We start from the raw sequence: 15,409 nt of genomic DNA, 5'->3' as shown, positions 1-15,409 counted from the left end.
TTTCTTATTTGTTTTGACTTCTGTTTTTAGATCCTGGATGGTTTTGCTCAGTTTCTTCACTTGTTTCTGTTTTCCTGTAATTCTTTAAGAGATTTTTGTGTTTCCTCTTTCATGGCTTCTACCTGTTGACCTAAGTTCTGTATTTTTTAAGTGAGTTTTGCATTTCCTCTTTATTGGCTTCTCTCTTTTGACCCATATACTTCTGAAGCTCTTTAAATGATTTGTGTCCTTGTGTTTCTACCTTTTGATCCATTTTCTCCTGTATTTCTTTAAGAGATTTATTTATGTCCTTTTTGTGTTCCTCTAACAGCATCATGACCAGTGATTTTAAATCCAAATCTTGTTTTTCTGGTATGTTGGGGTATCCAGGACATGCTGTTGTTGGAGAATTGGATTCAGATGCTGCCATATTGCCTTGATTTCTGTTAGTAACATTCCTACATTTGCCTTTTGCCATCTGGTTATCTCTGGTATTAGTTGGTCTTGTCACTGGCTGGTGTTTGAACCTTCTGTGAGCCTGTAAGGCTATTTTTGCACCGCTGGATGACTGGGTTCCCCTGACACAGATTGCTGATATGCTGACCTCCTCTTGGGTGCCCTTGGAGCCCTGGTGTGTCTTGCCCCAAGCAATGATATACCTGGGTTATCTCTGTGAACCTGATGCTGCCCATCTGCTCCATCATGGAGTGAAAATGGTGGATGCTGCAGCCACCTTCTCCAAGTGCTGATCACTCTGCAGAGCAAACAACCCCTGACAGGTTGGCACACAGATGGCCCGTAGAGCTGCCCAGGCCCTGGGAGCAGGCAAAATCCTGACAGGCTAAGAACCAAGCCATGTTAGCCTCGGGCTATGTCTGCTTACCTGGAGCTGTCTGTTAGATCTGCCTCAAATAGAAGATTTTTAATTTGAACCCCAGCCTGACTGGCTTTAAGCCTATCTCCCACAGTTGACTTCTCAAGCCATTGCATGAGCTGATTGTATTATGGGTTCAATCGAGTATGGTCCAGAAACATTGAACAAGATTGTACTTGTACTTAGCATGTATGAACACTCTTGTCATAAGTCCTTACTATGGTATATCATGGATATTTACATTGTTATCGGTGTAGGCACTCAAAACTAATGCATGTTTCTTGAGTTAAAATATTTGTAAATAACTTGAATATGGTCTTGTTTTTTTAAAAAAAACATATTTTTATTACACATTTATAAAATCTGCATAGTTGTATTGTGTTCTTTCATCCCATGATTCCTCCATTAAGCCTTAAAATTTGGTTAAAACATGAGTTCCCAATTAGAAGTTCTTTAAAAAGCAGCTTCTCTCTACATATACACAGATAGATGTTCTTTTTTTATACAAATTCATGTCCCTTATTTTCTGAGAGAGAGGGAGAGAGAGAGAGAGAGAGAGAGAGAGAGACAGAAAGAGAAAACCAAAATTCTATTAGGCCAGGTAGCCTTAGATACCTACTTCTGCTAGGTGTCTTGCCTGGCTCTTGTCAGTGGCCAAAAGGGGAGCTGATGAGTCCTTCCTTCCACACAGGGATGGAATGGAAGGCTGTGCCATGAAGTCAAGGGAAAGCTGCCTCCTCTTCTGGTCTGTTTATACTTTAGATAAACCAGAAACCTCACATTCAATCTTGAGTGAAAGAAAAGAAAGCGTCATGGGCTTTCAGCCCAGTGCTGGTGTGAATCCACACAAGGAACAGTTTAATAGTTAATAATCATTTAAGCAAAATTGTGAATATAGTCTTGTAACCAACTAGTTACAGGGACTATAGGTATCTATCTATCTATAGACCATTAATCCATTTGTTCTTAGACATAGGTAAATGCACTGAGTGAAAATCACCTTCATACAACTATATTTTTCAAATATCGGGTCCCTCATCAAAATAGATAGATAGATAGATAGATAGATAGATAGATAGATAGATAGATAGATGTATAGATGGATGGGTAGATAATAGATAGACAGACATTGGCACAGTTTACACAACTTTGTTACTCCTTGTGGAGCTACATCAGAATCACCTGAAATAGGCCTCACAAGATCATTCAGTAGAAGTTGCTTGCCATAAAGCTTATACCTAAATTTGATCCCTGAGACACAGGTTGTAGAAGAGAACTCTTTCTACCTAAAGAAAGAGGTCTTTGTGCACATGTGCACACACATAATGAAGAATAAATGGAAGTTTAAAAATTAAACAGGAAAATTACCCACAAAAGGAATTGCTAAATCATAAGATAGAGGAAAATGTATAAAACTCCCAGATATTGACTTCTAAATTCGCTAAAACATTCTGTCCTTCCATCAGCAGAACAGTGTCTTCCATCTTTTCCCATACTCAGCAGCACTAGATATAGGTATCGAACTGAGAATTTAACTATAATTATAATTTACTCTAGAAGGAAAACCATATACTCAAGGAAACCTATGTGTAAAAGCCATAGTTCTGGGGGTTTTGTAAGTCAGCAGTTATACTACCCTGTAAATAAGCACAGTGTATCACTTATGTACAACAACAAACATTTGATGTTTGTTTGTGGACCAACAAAACAGTTTCCCAACAGTCTGCTTTAGGCTAAGATGCTGGAATGCCCCTGCCTTACACCTCTGGTGCCCCTATAGGTTTAGCCCTCTGACCAGCTTTGTTTTTCTCATAGTGTTGATGGTGGAGGCACAAGAAAAGATCTAGTCTTCATGCACCTACTCACTGAAATCAGGGCTTGGTCTATTTAACCTCACTCACCAGCACCAGTAAAGAGCAAAATATGACCATACAAAATGGAATTGCAAAGATACTGCATATGAAGACAGACAGATTTGTGCAGTAATGGAGTCCCACATCTTTGACCATCTGGAGTAGTATGTATAAATCATACCACACTGCTGTTTGGTAAGGGGGAAATACATAAAGATTTCTTAAAGACAATGAGGAACATTTTATTCAAGACTATTACAATGAGGACTGATACGTTTACAATAGGGTAGGTAAGATTAGGACAAAAGACAGGAGAATTTTAATGAGTTGGTGAAAATAAACCATAGAATGGCCCAAGAGGTTGGACCATCTGCCTTGCTGATTGGCATTCATTTAAGTTGAGTTTCTATTTTCCACAGAGAATGGCACATAGGGACCCTATGCATTAAACTTTGATTTTAACTGGTATATAAAAACAAGATGTACATATTAATAGGACACATGTAAATGTTTAATATGTAAGTATATTATATAATAATGAGAATGTTATTTATTGAAAACACTTATTTTCTAAAATATTTTCAAATTTTTAAAAATGTCATGTATTTGAGTGTTTTGCCACCATGAATGTATTTGTTGCACACCTGTGCTTGTACCTAAGGAGATCATAAAAGGTATTGGACCACCTGAAGCTGAAGTTATAGATAGTTGGTATCCACCATGTGTACACTGAGAATCAAATCCAGTTCCTCAGTAAGGATAGGAAGTGCTCCTAACTGCTGGCCATCCCTCTAGCCCAATGTTTATTATTTTTTATGGTAAAAATCTCAAAACTCTTTCTTCTGGCTTGGGTAGATAGTATTGTGTTATCTGCATTCACTCTACCATGAAGTAGCCTACCAGAGCTTCTTGCTCATATGTAACTCTACCACAGCGCCCCCTGACCAATCTCTTCTCATGTCTCATTGCTGCTATCCCTAATCTCAGGTAACCTTAACTTATAAGTCTCAACTTCCGTATGATGAGCTTTGTTAGAGTTCACACAGTAGAGCATGCAGGGTTTGTCTTTCAGGGCCTACCCAGCTTATTTCACTTAACTTAATGATCTTTTGGTCCATCTGTGCTGTTACAAATGATAAGATTTTACTACTGAATGGTAATGTGCTGTGTAAATCTACTACATAATGTAATCAACTGAAGACTCTGGTTATTTTTTTTTTCCATCTTGGCTATTATTGGGAGGGAAGCTGCTGAGAACATGGGAAAATGCAGATGTCTCTTCAGCATGTAGATGACTTCATCTCCTGTGTATATATGCATAACAGAGGGATTGTGAGATCATTTGATAGTGTGTGTGTGTGTGTGTGTGTGTGTAGGCTAGAGGACAACTTCAGTTATTGTTCCTTAAGATCTGTTTCATCTTTTCTGATGCAGGGTCTCTCACTGCTTTGAAATCACTAAGGTTAAAGTGGCTGGCCAGTGAGCCCAGGGACTGGCTGGTCTGTGCCTTTCCCGCATTGGGATTAGAAGCTGCTACACATGGCTTTTTAAATGAAGTTTTTCAAGGTTGAACTCTGAGAAATTATTGCAAAATAAGCATGTTAGTTACTAACTGAGCTATCACCTGGGTCTATATTTAGTTTTTGAGCAATTTCTACACTATTTTCCATAATTGCTATGCAAATGCCTTCAAACAGTGGGCAAAGGATCTTTTGACCACATCCTTTCCAGCAATTGTTAGCTTTTGTCATTTCAGTAGTAACCACTCTTCCTACGCCCAGGTAATTTTTATTTTAATTTCCCAAGTGGCAATGATGCTAAACACCTTTTAACATGGCAGTTGGACCTATGAATTTTTGATCACATTTCAAAGAAATGGCAATCCATTTCTCAAGACAAGGTTTCCTGGATTGCCAATCCTCAGGGAGACTAGGAGAAAAGGTGTTTCTTAGGCCAGCAAGATGGCTTAGCTGGGGTGCTTGTCATGCAAACCTGGTTACTGGACCCAGAACTTACAGCAAGGTAGAAGAAAAGAACCAACTCCACAGACTTATCCTCTGACCTCTACATACACCCCACCCCACCCCCCACTAAATTAAACAAAAAAGAGTAGATAAAGAATTGCAGCTTTCCTAAAGTAAACAAACCATTGATGTGAGAGAGCTACAATACTAACAAATCTGTATAAAGTTTAGTCAAACTGAAAAGAATGTCAAGGGCACAGAAACTACACAGTAGCCTTCGGATTTTCACCTTAGATAATGTATATGGAAGCATAGAGTTCCACACTGGCAACTCTGAATGGTGATGCTTCTCTGTCCTAATGGCCTTATCCAATCCTTATCTGATTACCTCCCAAAGGCCTCCTCCTCTAAAGACCCTCAGGGCTATAGAGATGCTCAGTAGGAAGCATCATGTGAAGACCTAAGTTATAATCCCCAGAACCCACAGCACCATTCACCTGTAACCACAGTGTCCCTGAGATGAACTGGAAGATGGGACAGAAGAATCCTCGGCAAACAATCCTGGAATACACATAACCAAAGAGCAAAAAGACCCTGTCTCAAGCAAAGACTAACACCCAGAAATTGTCCTCTAACATGCATACTTGTGCCTTGGCACATACATGCTGACATATATTCATATATATAATATATATATATAATATGTATATATAAATATATATATATATGTTCATACATAAATATTACATATACCCATATATCATAAGACACAAACACACACACACACAAATACACATGCAAATATAAAATAAATATCTTAAAATTTTCACCTTTTTAATGTCTCACAACAGAAATAGAACTAATATTGTTTTTCTTGGGACAAGCCATAGTCAGAATTATCTTAAGTACAGATAGGTGTTTCTCACTCTGGCCATCTGGATCATCCAGACATGGACCTCTTGAAGCAGAGGTAAGTATGTGCCAGATCTGAGTCTTGTAGCTCAGAATTTCTGAGTTCACAGAACTGAGTCATATTGTGACCAAGGTGGCTTGTTGCTGAGCAACTGAAAGTGATCCTTACTTATAGCACTGTGGAGTACAGCTTGTTGCAGGGAGAGCTGCTGGGTGAGCGCAGCCTGCTGCAGGGGAGAGCTCATGCAGACCTGAGCTCTGAGAAGGCTGAAGAGTTGGCCAGAAGTTCTAATACACAGGTTTACAATATTGTAATCATTGTCTGCTCAGTTGTTCCTTATTTAATTATTTTTGTTTGCATGATTACTAGGAGGTTTTAATTTTTTAAAATTTCATTTTATCTTGTGTATATGAGAGTAATGCTTGCATACATGTTTTGTATGCATGCATGATATCTACAAAAGCCAGAAGATGACATTGGAGCTTCTGGAACTAGAATTGCAGATGATTGTGAGCCACCATGTGGATGCTCAGATTTTCTGCAAGTCCAACTAGTGCTCTTTACAACTGAGACATCTTTCCAGATCCTAGTTATTTTGGTGACTGTTTTAATTTATTCATTTGACTATTGTTTGACTGTTAGGGGGCTTTTTCTGTTTGTGAATTATATGCTTAAAATAACTTAGTTAATTTTCTATAGGAGTCCTTTTTATTTATTAATTTAAACAGTCTTATGCATTCAAGGCATTAATCTCTTGCCTCTTGTATAGCAAATATTTCCAATGTAATATCTTTTGGCTAACTTGACCATAGTATCTTCAGTCTAACAGATTAATTTAACTAAATACAATCCTCTCTCATACAAATACCTGTATCTCTGTCATGCACATACTGCATTGTTTTTCAATTTTAAGCTTTTTGCTTAAGCTCTGGAGCAATACTAAGAAGATTAGCTGTGGATTTTAATAGTCCTTCTAATATGTGCCGCAGTGCCTATACCTCTGTGGGTCCTCAGTAGATAATTAGGAGTCATCATCACAATAGTAATAACCATTTTAACTTTGAACATTTTGTTGCATTGTCTCCTCTAAAGAACATGGTATAATATCATACCATATTACTAGACCAATATTTACCTTATAAAACAATCTGGGGGTCAAATACAGAATTTTTGAAAGGCTCTCATGTAATCCAGGCTCCCATGCATGTGTTGTAGACACAGAATGCCATAAACTCCTGATCTTCATGGTTCTACTTCCTAAGTGTTAGAATCATAGATGTTTGGGGATATACCAGCTCAGAGAGAACCCCAAGGAATGAAGTAAGGAAGTACAAGTCAAAAGGCAGCGCTTGTGTGTAGCATAAGCCTTTATGTGTTTCTTCAATGAGTAAGCATTGAGAAGGGAGATGAGCATAGAAAAGGAGATTTAAAAGGCCAGCATTGTAGTCATAACGCATAGTACTTAGATGATGGTTTTACACCTTAATTTTAAGACATATAGTCTACAAACAACAACTGGAGGAGCTTCAGTTTGGTCCAACCAGGAAAATTAAGTCAAACTTTTACATAAGGGAGATGTAAAGAACCTTTCATAATTATGGAAATTATTATACATTGGAAATTCTACTTGAAGATATCAATGATTCCCTATGAATCTCTAATAACTGCATGAACAGTTCAGTCAAGATTGATCATATTGTCAGTCTCATGCCCCACTAAGAAATATCACAGTATGGATATAAGTATATAAAGACCTTTCTCTCCTGTGGGCATAGTAGAAAAAATAACAGGCAATTAGAATCAAACAGCTAGTTGTATACTATAAGCAATTGACTTGCCATTCCTGATTTTCTTTACCATTTTACACACACACACACACACACATTAATTATTTATGGAGTTAGAACCCTCCTGATTCACCTACCTCTTGGTGATTATTCCAGCTAGCTGGGAACAAAGACCTAATACATGAGCTCTAAAGGAATAATTTGCATCCAAATAAGATCATTTCCTCATACTTTTTCTCTGCAGCCCCCAAGACTGCCATGCCTTCCTGGTATTCAAAATTGTGAGTTCTGAGGGTGAAAATATATGGAGTCAAGGATGCTTGGAAGCCAACATTGAAACTCATTTTTTCCTAAGGTTTTAGGAAAACCTTAGTTTTAGAACATTAGTTACATTGATCAATATCATTGATCCTTCTTTTTATAGCAGTTAGATAAGACCAAGAGAAATGTCAGTTCTGATTTATAGATGGACTTAGAATTACATTTTCATTATTCAATCATGTTGATTTTTCATTCATATTGGGATGTAATTCATTGCACATTGTAATAGACTTCATAAAGATGCCATTGAAGTGTATCATGGACTCTGATCACTCTTCCTTCCTCTTCCTTCTCCACCCCGCCCTTCCCACTAATCCACTTTCTTTCCATAAACAGTCTCATTTCTACTTTAATGCAATTTTCAAATAAATAATGTGATGAACATTTACAATATGGGATCCCCACATGATTTTTATTTTTCTAATTCTGGTTTACTTCCTTTAATGTGATGATCTACATTTGCACCTATTTCTTACAAAGAACATAAGTTTATTCTTTTAAAAGTTAGATAATACTTCATTATGAATATGTACCTCATTATCCTTCTGTATCTTTCTGTTTATGGTCACTCACTTCATACAATGACTACTGTGAATATTGCTACGTAAACATGATGTACAGTGTCTGTCTCTATGATGTGTTTCTTTAGAGTCTTTTGAATATGAGCCCAGGAATCAGGTACCTGGGTCCTTTGGTAGTTCTATTTTTAAGATTTTGTTTATTTATTAATTTTCATAGTGGGTCCTAGGCCTAATGTCTTACACATACTCAGGAAGTGTTCTATATACTTATATATTAAGGGTTATATCTCTACCCTCTATTTTTATTTATTTGTTTGTTTGTTCTTGTGGAAACTCCACACTCAGAAAATATACCAAGGATTGAGAACTGGGTTTACACGATGTTAAAATGCTCACATCAGAGGAACAAGTAAATGAATGAAGAGACAGTCTGTAAAGTGGGAGGAAAATCTTTGCTACCTACATATGTAATGGACATGATTCCAGAATATATATATATAAAACCAAATATCACAAACAAACAAAAATCAACCCAATAAGTAAAGTGAGTTTTAATGAAAAGGATAGAAAATTCTCAACAGTTCAACTGCAATTGGACAGTAAATGTATGGGAAAAGGTGTTCAGCATTCTTAGCTGCTGCAATTAGGTAAGTGGAAATTAAAAAGTTATGGTGAAATCTCCTATTTTGCTGAGGTATATGGCTATCATTAAGTAAGCAAACAACAACACAAACTGGTGAGGATGCAGGGGAAGGAGAGTCCTCAATGACTGCTGTCAAATGTAAATCAGTTCTGCACCATGAAAGCAAACCTGGACCTAAAAAGCTAAGGCAAGTTTGCAGGATTGTGCTCAGAAGGTAAAGTAGTAACATGGTGAAGATTTGCTCTTACTTCAGGCCTTAGGGAAATGTCCTCCCTTTCCTATGCAGTAGGTCTCCACTAGCATCTTCCCTTTAATTCCTTTGGTGTTGCAGTGAGCAGCTATCTCGCTCCATCCCTTTAATTCCTTTGGTGTGGCTGGGAGCAACTATCTTGAGCCCATAGAGAGGCATACCTGATATACATCATGTGTCTCTTCAACAGGCACAAGTGATCCATATGTGAAGTTTAAAATTGGAAGAAAAGAAGTTTTTAGAAGCAAAATAATCCACAAGAACCTCAATCCTGTGTGGGAGGAGAAGGCTTGCGTGCTCATTGACCATCTTAGGGAGCCACTATATATCAAGGTGAGCTATTTCTTTGCTTTTCCACTATGAAATTTGACACAGAAAGCATTGTTAATGATTGTTTCTCATGTCTCTGAAGAGACTTTTCTTTGATGACTACTGTTAATAGTGTTCATCCAAGATGAAGTGGCTGGGGGCAGGGGCTCATTGATTTGGAAAATTTCTGTGGATAGACATTTAGGAGGACTTGAAACCCATCTCCTGATCTGTGCTGTCAACTGATCTATTGTAGGTTGGGAGCTCATGAAAATATAATAAGTTTCCAAATGATGTAGCATGAAGGAAATCAACATTTTTGTTTGTTTCGTTTCTGTTTGTTTGTTTAATTGTGGTACTTAAAGTTTTCTTGTGGAAGCCACAGGTTATGAGGGCTATGGCTTTCTCTTCTCACCGTAGGATAGATTCACCCAGTAGTATAAATTTTTTTCCAAAATTGGGAAGTCCTTTCGCAAAAATGTAGGGTTAGGGGTTAGGGTTAGGGGTTAGGGTTAGAGTTAGGGTTAGGGTCACTTTCTCTGCTGTGTTCAAAGCTTCTACTTAACCAAATATTATGAATCTATGTGTATCAACTTTGCACAAAACAATTGACAGCATTGTGCTGATGGTGAATTGGCAGATTCACAGCCTAGTGCTTAACCTTAGCCTCCTGGCAGAGCTGTGGTTCAGATTTCAAGTTCAAAGTAGCAGAACTTACTGATCTGGTAGTTTACTTCTTAAAATGTGTATAGAGGATACCACATGTGTGCACTGACCAAATTCTAGCAGTGTTGGCACTTGTTAACCCAAATGACATGCCATCTACTCTGCCTACCAGCTCTGGCCGACTGCCCATGGTTGTTTCTAAAGGCCAGTATTCTGAGAAATTCCTGAGGCCCCTTTGATGGTAGATGATAAATGTAAGCACTTATAAAACAAATAAGAACAACAACACCAAACAAAGCTACTTTGTTTTTAATGGAACTCAGCACTTGCTCTCCAAGTAAGATGACTTTAATTGGGGCCACCAGCTCCCACATAAAAAAAAAAAAAAAAAAAAAAAACCAGAAGTGGCTATATGTATTCGTAACCCCGGAGCATGGGTATGGAGATAGGCAGATCTCCAGATATCACTTGCCGGCCAATCTAGCCAAAATATCAAGCTTCATATCCAATGAAATAAAACATATCTCAAATACATACATAGGTACATATGGATGTACAGAATAAATACCTATGCACATATATACACACATACATACATACACACATACATACATACAGTAAGGAAAAATTAAATAAGATACTCCCTGATGTCAACTTTTGGCCTCTACAGATACATATATGGGCATATGCACTCCATATACATACACACACACATAAGGATATACACATCCAATAGTTTAGCAAAAAACTAAAATGATAAAATAAATAAAATTAAATTAATAAAAATAAAAAGGAAAGAAACTTAAGGTATGTAATGGTATTATAAAGGCTAATGCCTCCTAATGAATGAGATCTGGCAAGAACAGAATGAGGAATCTTCTTCCTCTCCAGCTCAGGGGCCCATATATGACCTACAATGAAGTTAATGGAATCATTAGGCCTTAGAAACATTCCTGAAATTTCTCTGCTTCATGTAAACAAATAATAGTTTGAACTTAATCCTAGTGGGCATTGGGTCAGCTCTGCATTAGATATGAAACCACTTACCATGAGCTAAGTGAATTATGTAATGGTTGGTACAGAATAATTTCCTTCATGGTGATTAAACGTTCCCATTCTCACAATGTTCAATATAGACTTAAACAGAGTTTCAAAACAATTAAAGATCTCTCTACATATGCTTCAGAGTCCTGATAAAGAATCTACTTGTAGGGTTAGATTTTTAAAACAACTACTTTTAATAAGTGTTTTTAAAGGCTTTGACACTCCATGCTAGCACACTGTCCAAAGGTGGTGGAGAAAAGATTCTAAACAGAACAAGGGGATACAGACCTTTTTAGAAGTACTTCCTTGGGGGTGATTCCAATCTTCATTGTCAGGATGCCAACAGTGTAGTTGAGTAGTGTCAGGAGACCAAACAAGAACAGCAGTGGTAGCAAGATGCAGCAGAAACAGCCAGGCCTCCGCCAAATCAGCACAAGACAGTGGGAGCAGCCAGAACCTGCCTGGACAAGAGAAGAAGTTCTATCCTGTGCCTCTCTTGACAAAGTAAAGATTAGCAAAGATGTGAGACCATTGAAGCATTTCAAGACTTGCTATGCAAGTGCCTCATCACTGTCTGCTAAGTCCTATTTATATTCTCAACAAACATCATGTGTCCTCCCATAAGTTTTGCCTCAGCAAGATACCACACGAGTCTGCATCACATGACCCAACCAAAAACTTCTACCTTGCCTACTGAAAAAGAGTAAGAATCATATTGAAAGTAAGCCCAAATGCAAGACCACATGCTTCACCATTGTCCAAATGGGTGGGGGGGAAGGTCCGTAGGCAACACAGTGGGATAGGTGGGCATGGTGGCACTTGGGAGACAGGAACAGGAGGATCACTGCAAGTTTGAGTCCAGACTTCTTTACATAGTGAGCTCTAGGCTATCAAGGGCAATTACAAAGGCCTGTCTCTAAAGAACAACAACAAGAACAACACCACCTAAAAGCCAAGCACTGGGGGAGAATATTTTACATGTTAAGTACAGGAAGAAACCTTATGGGGTAAAGGGCTATCAAGAATCTAGCAATTGAAGTGGAATCCACTGTATAATAAAGAAACTTACTATATCTATTCAAGTTATTCATTCTATAAATATCAAATAATTTGGGAGAGGTTTAATTTCTTATTTTTTATTGGATATTTTCTTTATTTACACTTCAAATGTTATCCCCTTTCCCAGTTTTCCCCCCTGGAAACCCGTTACCCCATGTCCCTTCTCCCTGCTTCTATGAGGCTGTTCCCACACCCACCCACCCACTCCTGCCACCCTGCCCTCGAATTCCCCTACAATGGAGCGTTTAACCTGCACAGAACCAAGGGCCTCTCCTCTCATTGATGCCTGACAAGGCCATCCTCTGCTACATATGTTGCTGAAGCCATAGGTACCTCCATGTGTACTCCTTGGTTGATGGTTTAGTTCCTGGGAGCTCTAGGGGTCTGGTTGTTTGATAATGTTATTCTTCCTATGGGGTTGCAAACCCCCTTCAGTTCCTTCAGTCCTTTCTCAAACTCCTCCATTGGGGACCCCATGTTCAGCCCAATGGTTGGCTATGAGCACCCACCTCTATATTTGTCAGGCTCTGGCAGAGCCTCTCAGGAGACAGATATTTCAGGTTCCTGTCAGCATGTACTTCTTGGCATCCACAATAGTGTCTGCATTTGGTGACTGAATATGGGATGAATCCCCAGGTGGAGCAGTCTCTGGATGGCCTTTCCTTCAGCTTCTGCTCCACACTTTATCTCAGTATTTGCTCCTGCTAGTATTTTTCCCCCTTCTAAGACCTCTATTTAAAGTTAGTTGATTAATTTATTTTAGGAGTAATATTTGTGAGCCCTACAGTCTTCAGAGTCCCACTCATATTTTTCTGAACTCATTTAGTATATAGACATCTACTGAAGTTTCAATTTAGGCTAATCAAGAATAATTAAGCCAAATTTTATTAAAGAGAAATTTTGGGGTTCATATGGACACATGTGTGTGGGTGTCAAGTTCATGAATTTATGTAGCAACCAGAGGTCATTAACTAGCATGTTCTTCATTTGCTCCCCGTCTTTTAAAAAGATTTTTATTGATTCTTTGTGAGTTTTGAATCATACATCCCAGCCCTCCTCCTCTCCCTGTCTGTCCCCTCATATCTGCCCTTCACCTTTGCAACCTCCTCCCCCAAAACATACACACACACACACACACACACACACACACAGCACAGCACAGAAAATGTCTCATCATGGAATCTGTAGCATGTCACAGTGGGACACACAGTATATTCTTCTGTCCACACATCTTCACTTGCTGCTGTTCATTGCAAAAAGTCATTGGTCTGGTTAGAGATCTCTGGCTTCTATGACATCATCAATATTGGATCCTTCTTGGGTCTCCTTCCAGTTATTCTGCTGTAGTGACTATTCCCATGTGTCAACTTGACTATATCTGGAATGAACTACAATCTAGAATTGGAAGGCTCACCTATGACCCTAATCTGGAGGCTGGGAGATACAAGTGTCTGACCTGGATCTTGGCTTGGAGATCTTGAGCCTTAGTGGCTGTGAATCCCAGGAAATTAAGACAGGGATATCTCTGAATCCAAGGTCATCTGGGACAAAGCAAGTTCCAGATTCAGGCGTGGTGGCACACACCTTTAATATGGGCCGCACCTTCTGCTGGAGACCTATATAAGGACATTGGAGGAAGGAAGATTCACTCTCACTGGTTTGCCTGTTTGTCTTGTGGGACTGAGAAACTGCTAGATCCCTGAACTTCCATTCACAGCTGCTAATGATCATTCTTGGGGAGTTAGACTACAGACTGTAAGTCATCAACAAATTCCCTTACTATATAGAGACTACCCATGCATTCTGTGACTCTAGAGAACCCTGACTAATACATCTGTTGTTGCCTTGTGTCATGGATAGCCTGCAGCTTTGGATCCGTAGGACCGGCCCTTTCATATATCCTAACCATTTGAAGATAGAGATTTTGGAGTGGACAACCCAGAGCCCTGGTTCTGGGCCTGGGTGATAGCTGAGCTGTTCAGCCCACTGGTTCTCCTTTATCTGCACCATCAGGGTGAGCTCTCTGACACTGCTCTAGCTAGGTCACCCAATGCTGCCACTGGCAGGAAGCAGGATCAGCTCTCCTGCTCTTATGCCCTCAGGGCCGGCTCACCTGCACCTACACCTCCATAGCCAGCTCCACTGTGTTCCCCAGTCAAGGCTCAGGATGTACTCTCTTAAGTGCTGCAGCTTATGAGGGGCTGGGCCAGCTCTCCCTGCTCTCACACCCTCGGGGCTGGCTCATCCGTGCCTTTGCCACCAGGGTTAGATGCACTGTGTTGACCAGGCAAGGTGCACCAGCGGTTTCTCTACACAGGCTTTGAGGATCTGAACTTAGACCCTTGTGCTTACATGATAAGCATTTTACTGACAACTATCTCCCATGCCCCAGGGTAACCTTGTAGCCCCTGCACCGAAAGCAAATTAAAAATTTAAAAAACCATCTCGCTCAGCCCTCTATAAACTGGAGCCTCTCACATCTGCCACAGTGTTGTTATATCTCCAGTTCTGCCATGTACTCACCATTCAGCTTCTCTGTCTTTCGTTTCTCCATCACATTCCATTCCTCATAGTGGCATTGGGAGCTACTGTGTGCCCTGTGATATTTTCACCTAACAGCATTAGTTGAAAATGTTCATTGCAATGAGTTGTTAGTCTGGTTTAAAGTCTCTAGCCTCTGCTACACAGTTAATCCTGGACCTTTGCTGAGACTCCTCTTGGATATCCTGCTGTTAGCCAGAGTCATGGAGATCCTACAGCTATGATCACTCAGGACTGGCCCTTCATGCAGCCAGACAGCTCACAGTTGGGGTAGATATTGGAGTGGGCCAACTCAAAGTGCTGGGTCTGGGCCTGCATTGGAGCTGAGTTGGTCAGCTGGGCCTCTGCCATGCCCCCATCAGTGCGGGTTGAGGCCTGCTCAGCTTGGCCCTCTGATATCATGGGTTTAGGCAGTAGCCAAGACAACAGACACCTGCAAGGCCTTCAGTGGTAACATGGGCTACATACATCAAAATAGCCTTTGTTTGTATCTGGATCCTCTACCCACTCATGGTCCTTAGCAGCTGTAGTGATCTCAGGTCTAGTTATGGCCACAGGTGGCTACATATGCTATTCACATCAATGTGGCCACTGGAGGCAGCAAAGCCCCAGGATATTACAAAGGCATCAGGCAGTGGCACAGACTGTATAAGTCCGCATGGATCTCAAACTCCATTGTGGTTTA

General features: G+C 39.7%; 1 protein-coding gene across 7 annotated transcripts in view; it reads left to right on the top strand.

Annotated features, from left to right (window-relative positions):
- Positions 1–15,409, top strand: part of Mctp1 (multiple C2 and transmembrane domain containing 1) — a 658,641-nt gene that overhangs the window by 343,124 nt on the left and 300,108 nt on the right. For all 7 annotated transcript variants that reach the window (XM_052159581.1, XM_052159579.1, XM_052159580.1 and 4 more), the window contains exon 3: positions 9,296–9,438. In XM_052159581.1, coding sequence (XP_052015541.1) covers positions 9,296–9,438 — 143 coding nt within the window. The remainder of the gene's footprint in view (positions 1–9,295; positions 9,439–15,409) is intronic.

The sequence above is a fragment of the Apodemus sylvaticus genome, chromosome 16, assembly GCF_947179515.1.
Source record: "Apodemus sylvaticus chromosome 16, mApoSyl1.1, whole genome shotgun sequence".
NCBI lineage: Eukaryota > Metazoa > Chordata > Mammalia > Rodentia > Muridae > Apodemus > Apodemus sylvaticus.
Note: the sequence above shows the minus strand (reverse complement) of the source record. Positions and strands in the feature narration are given on the sequence as shown.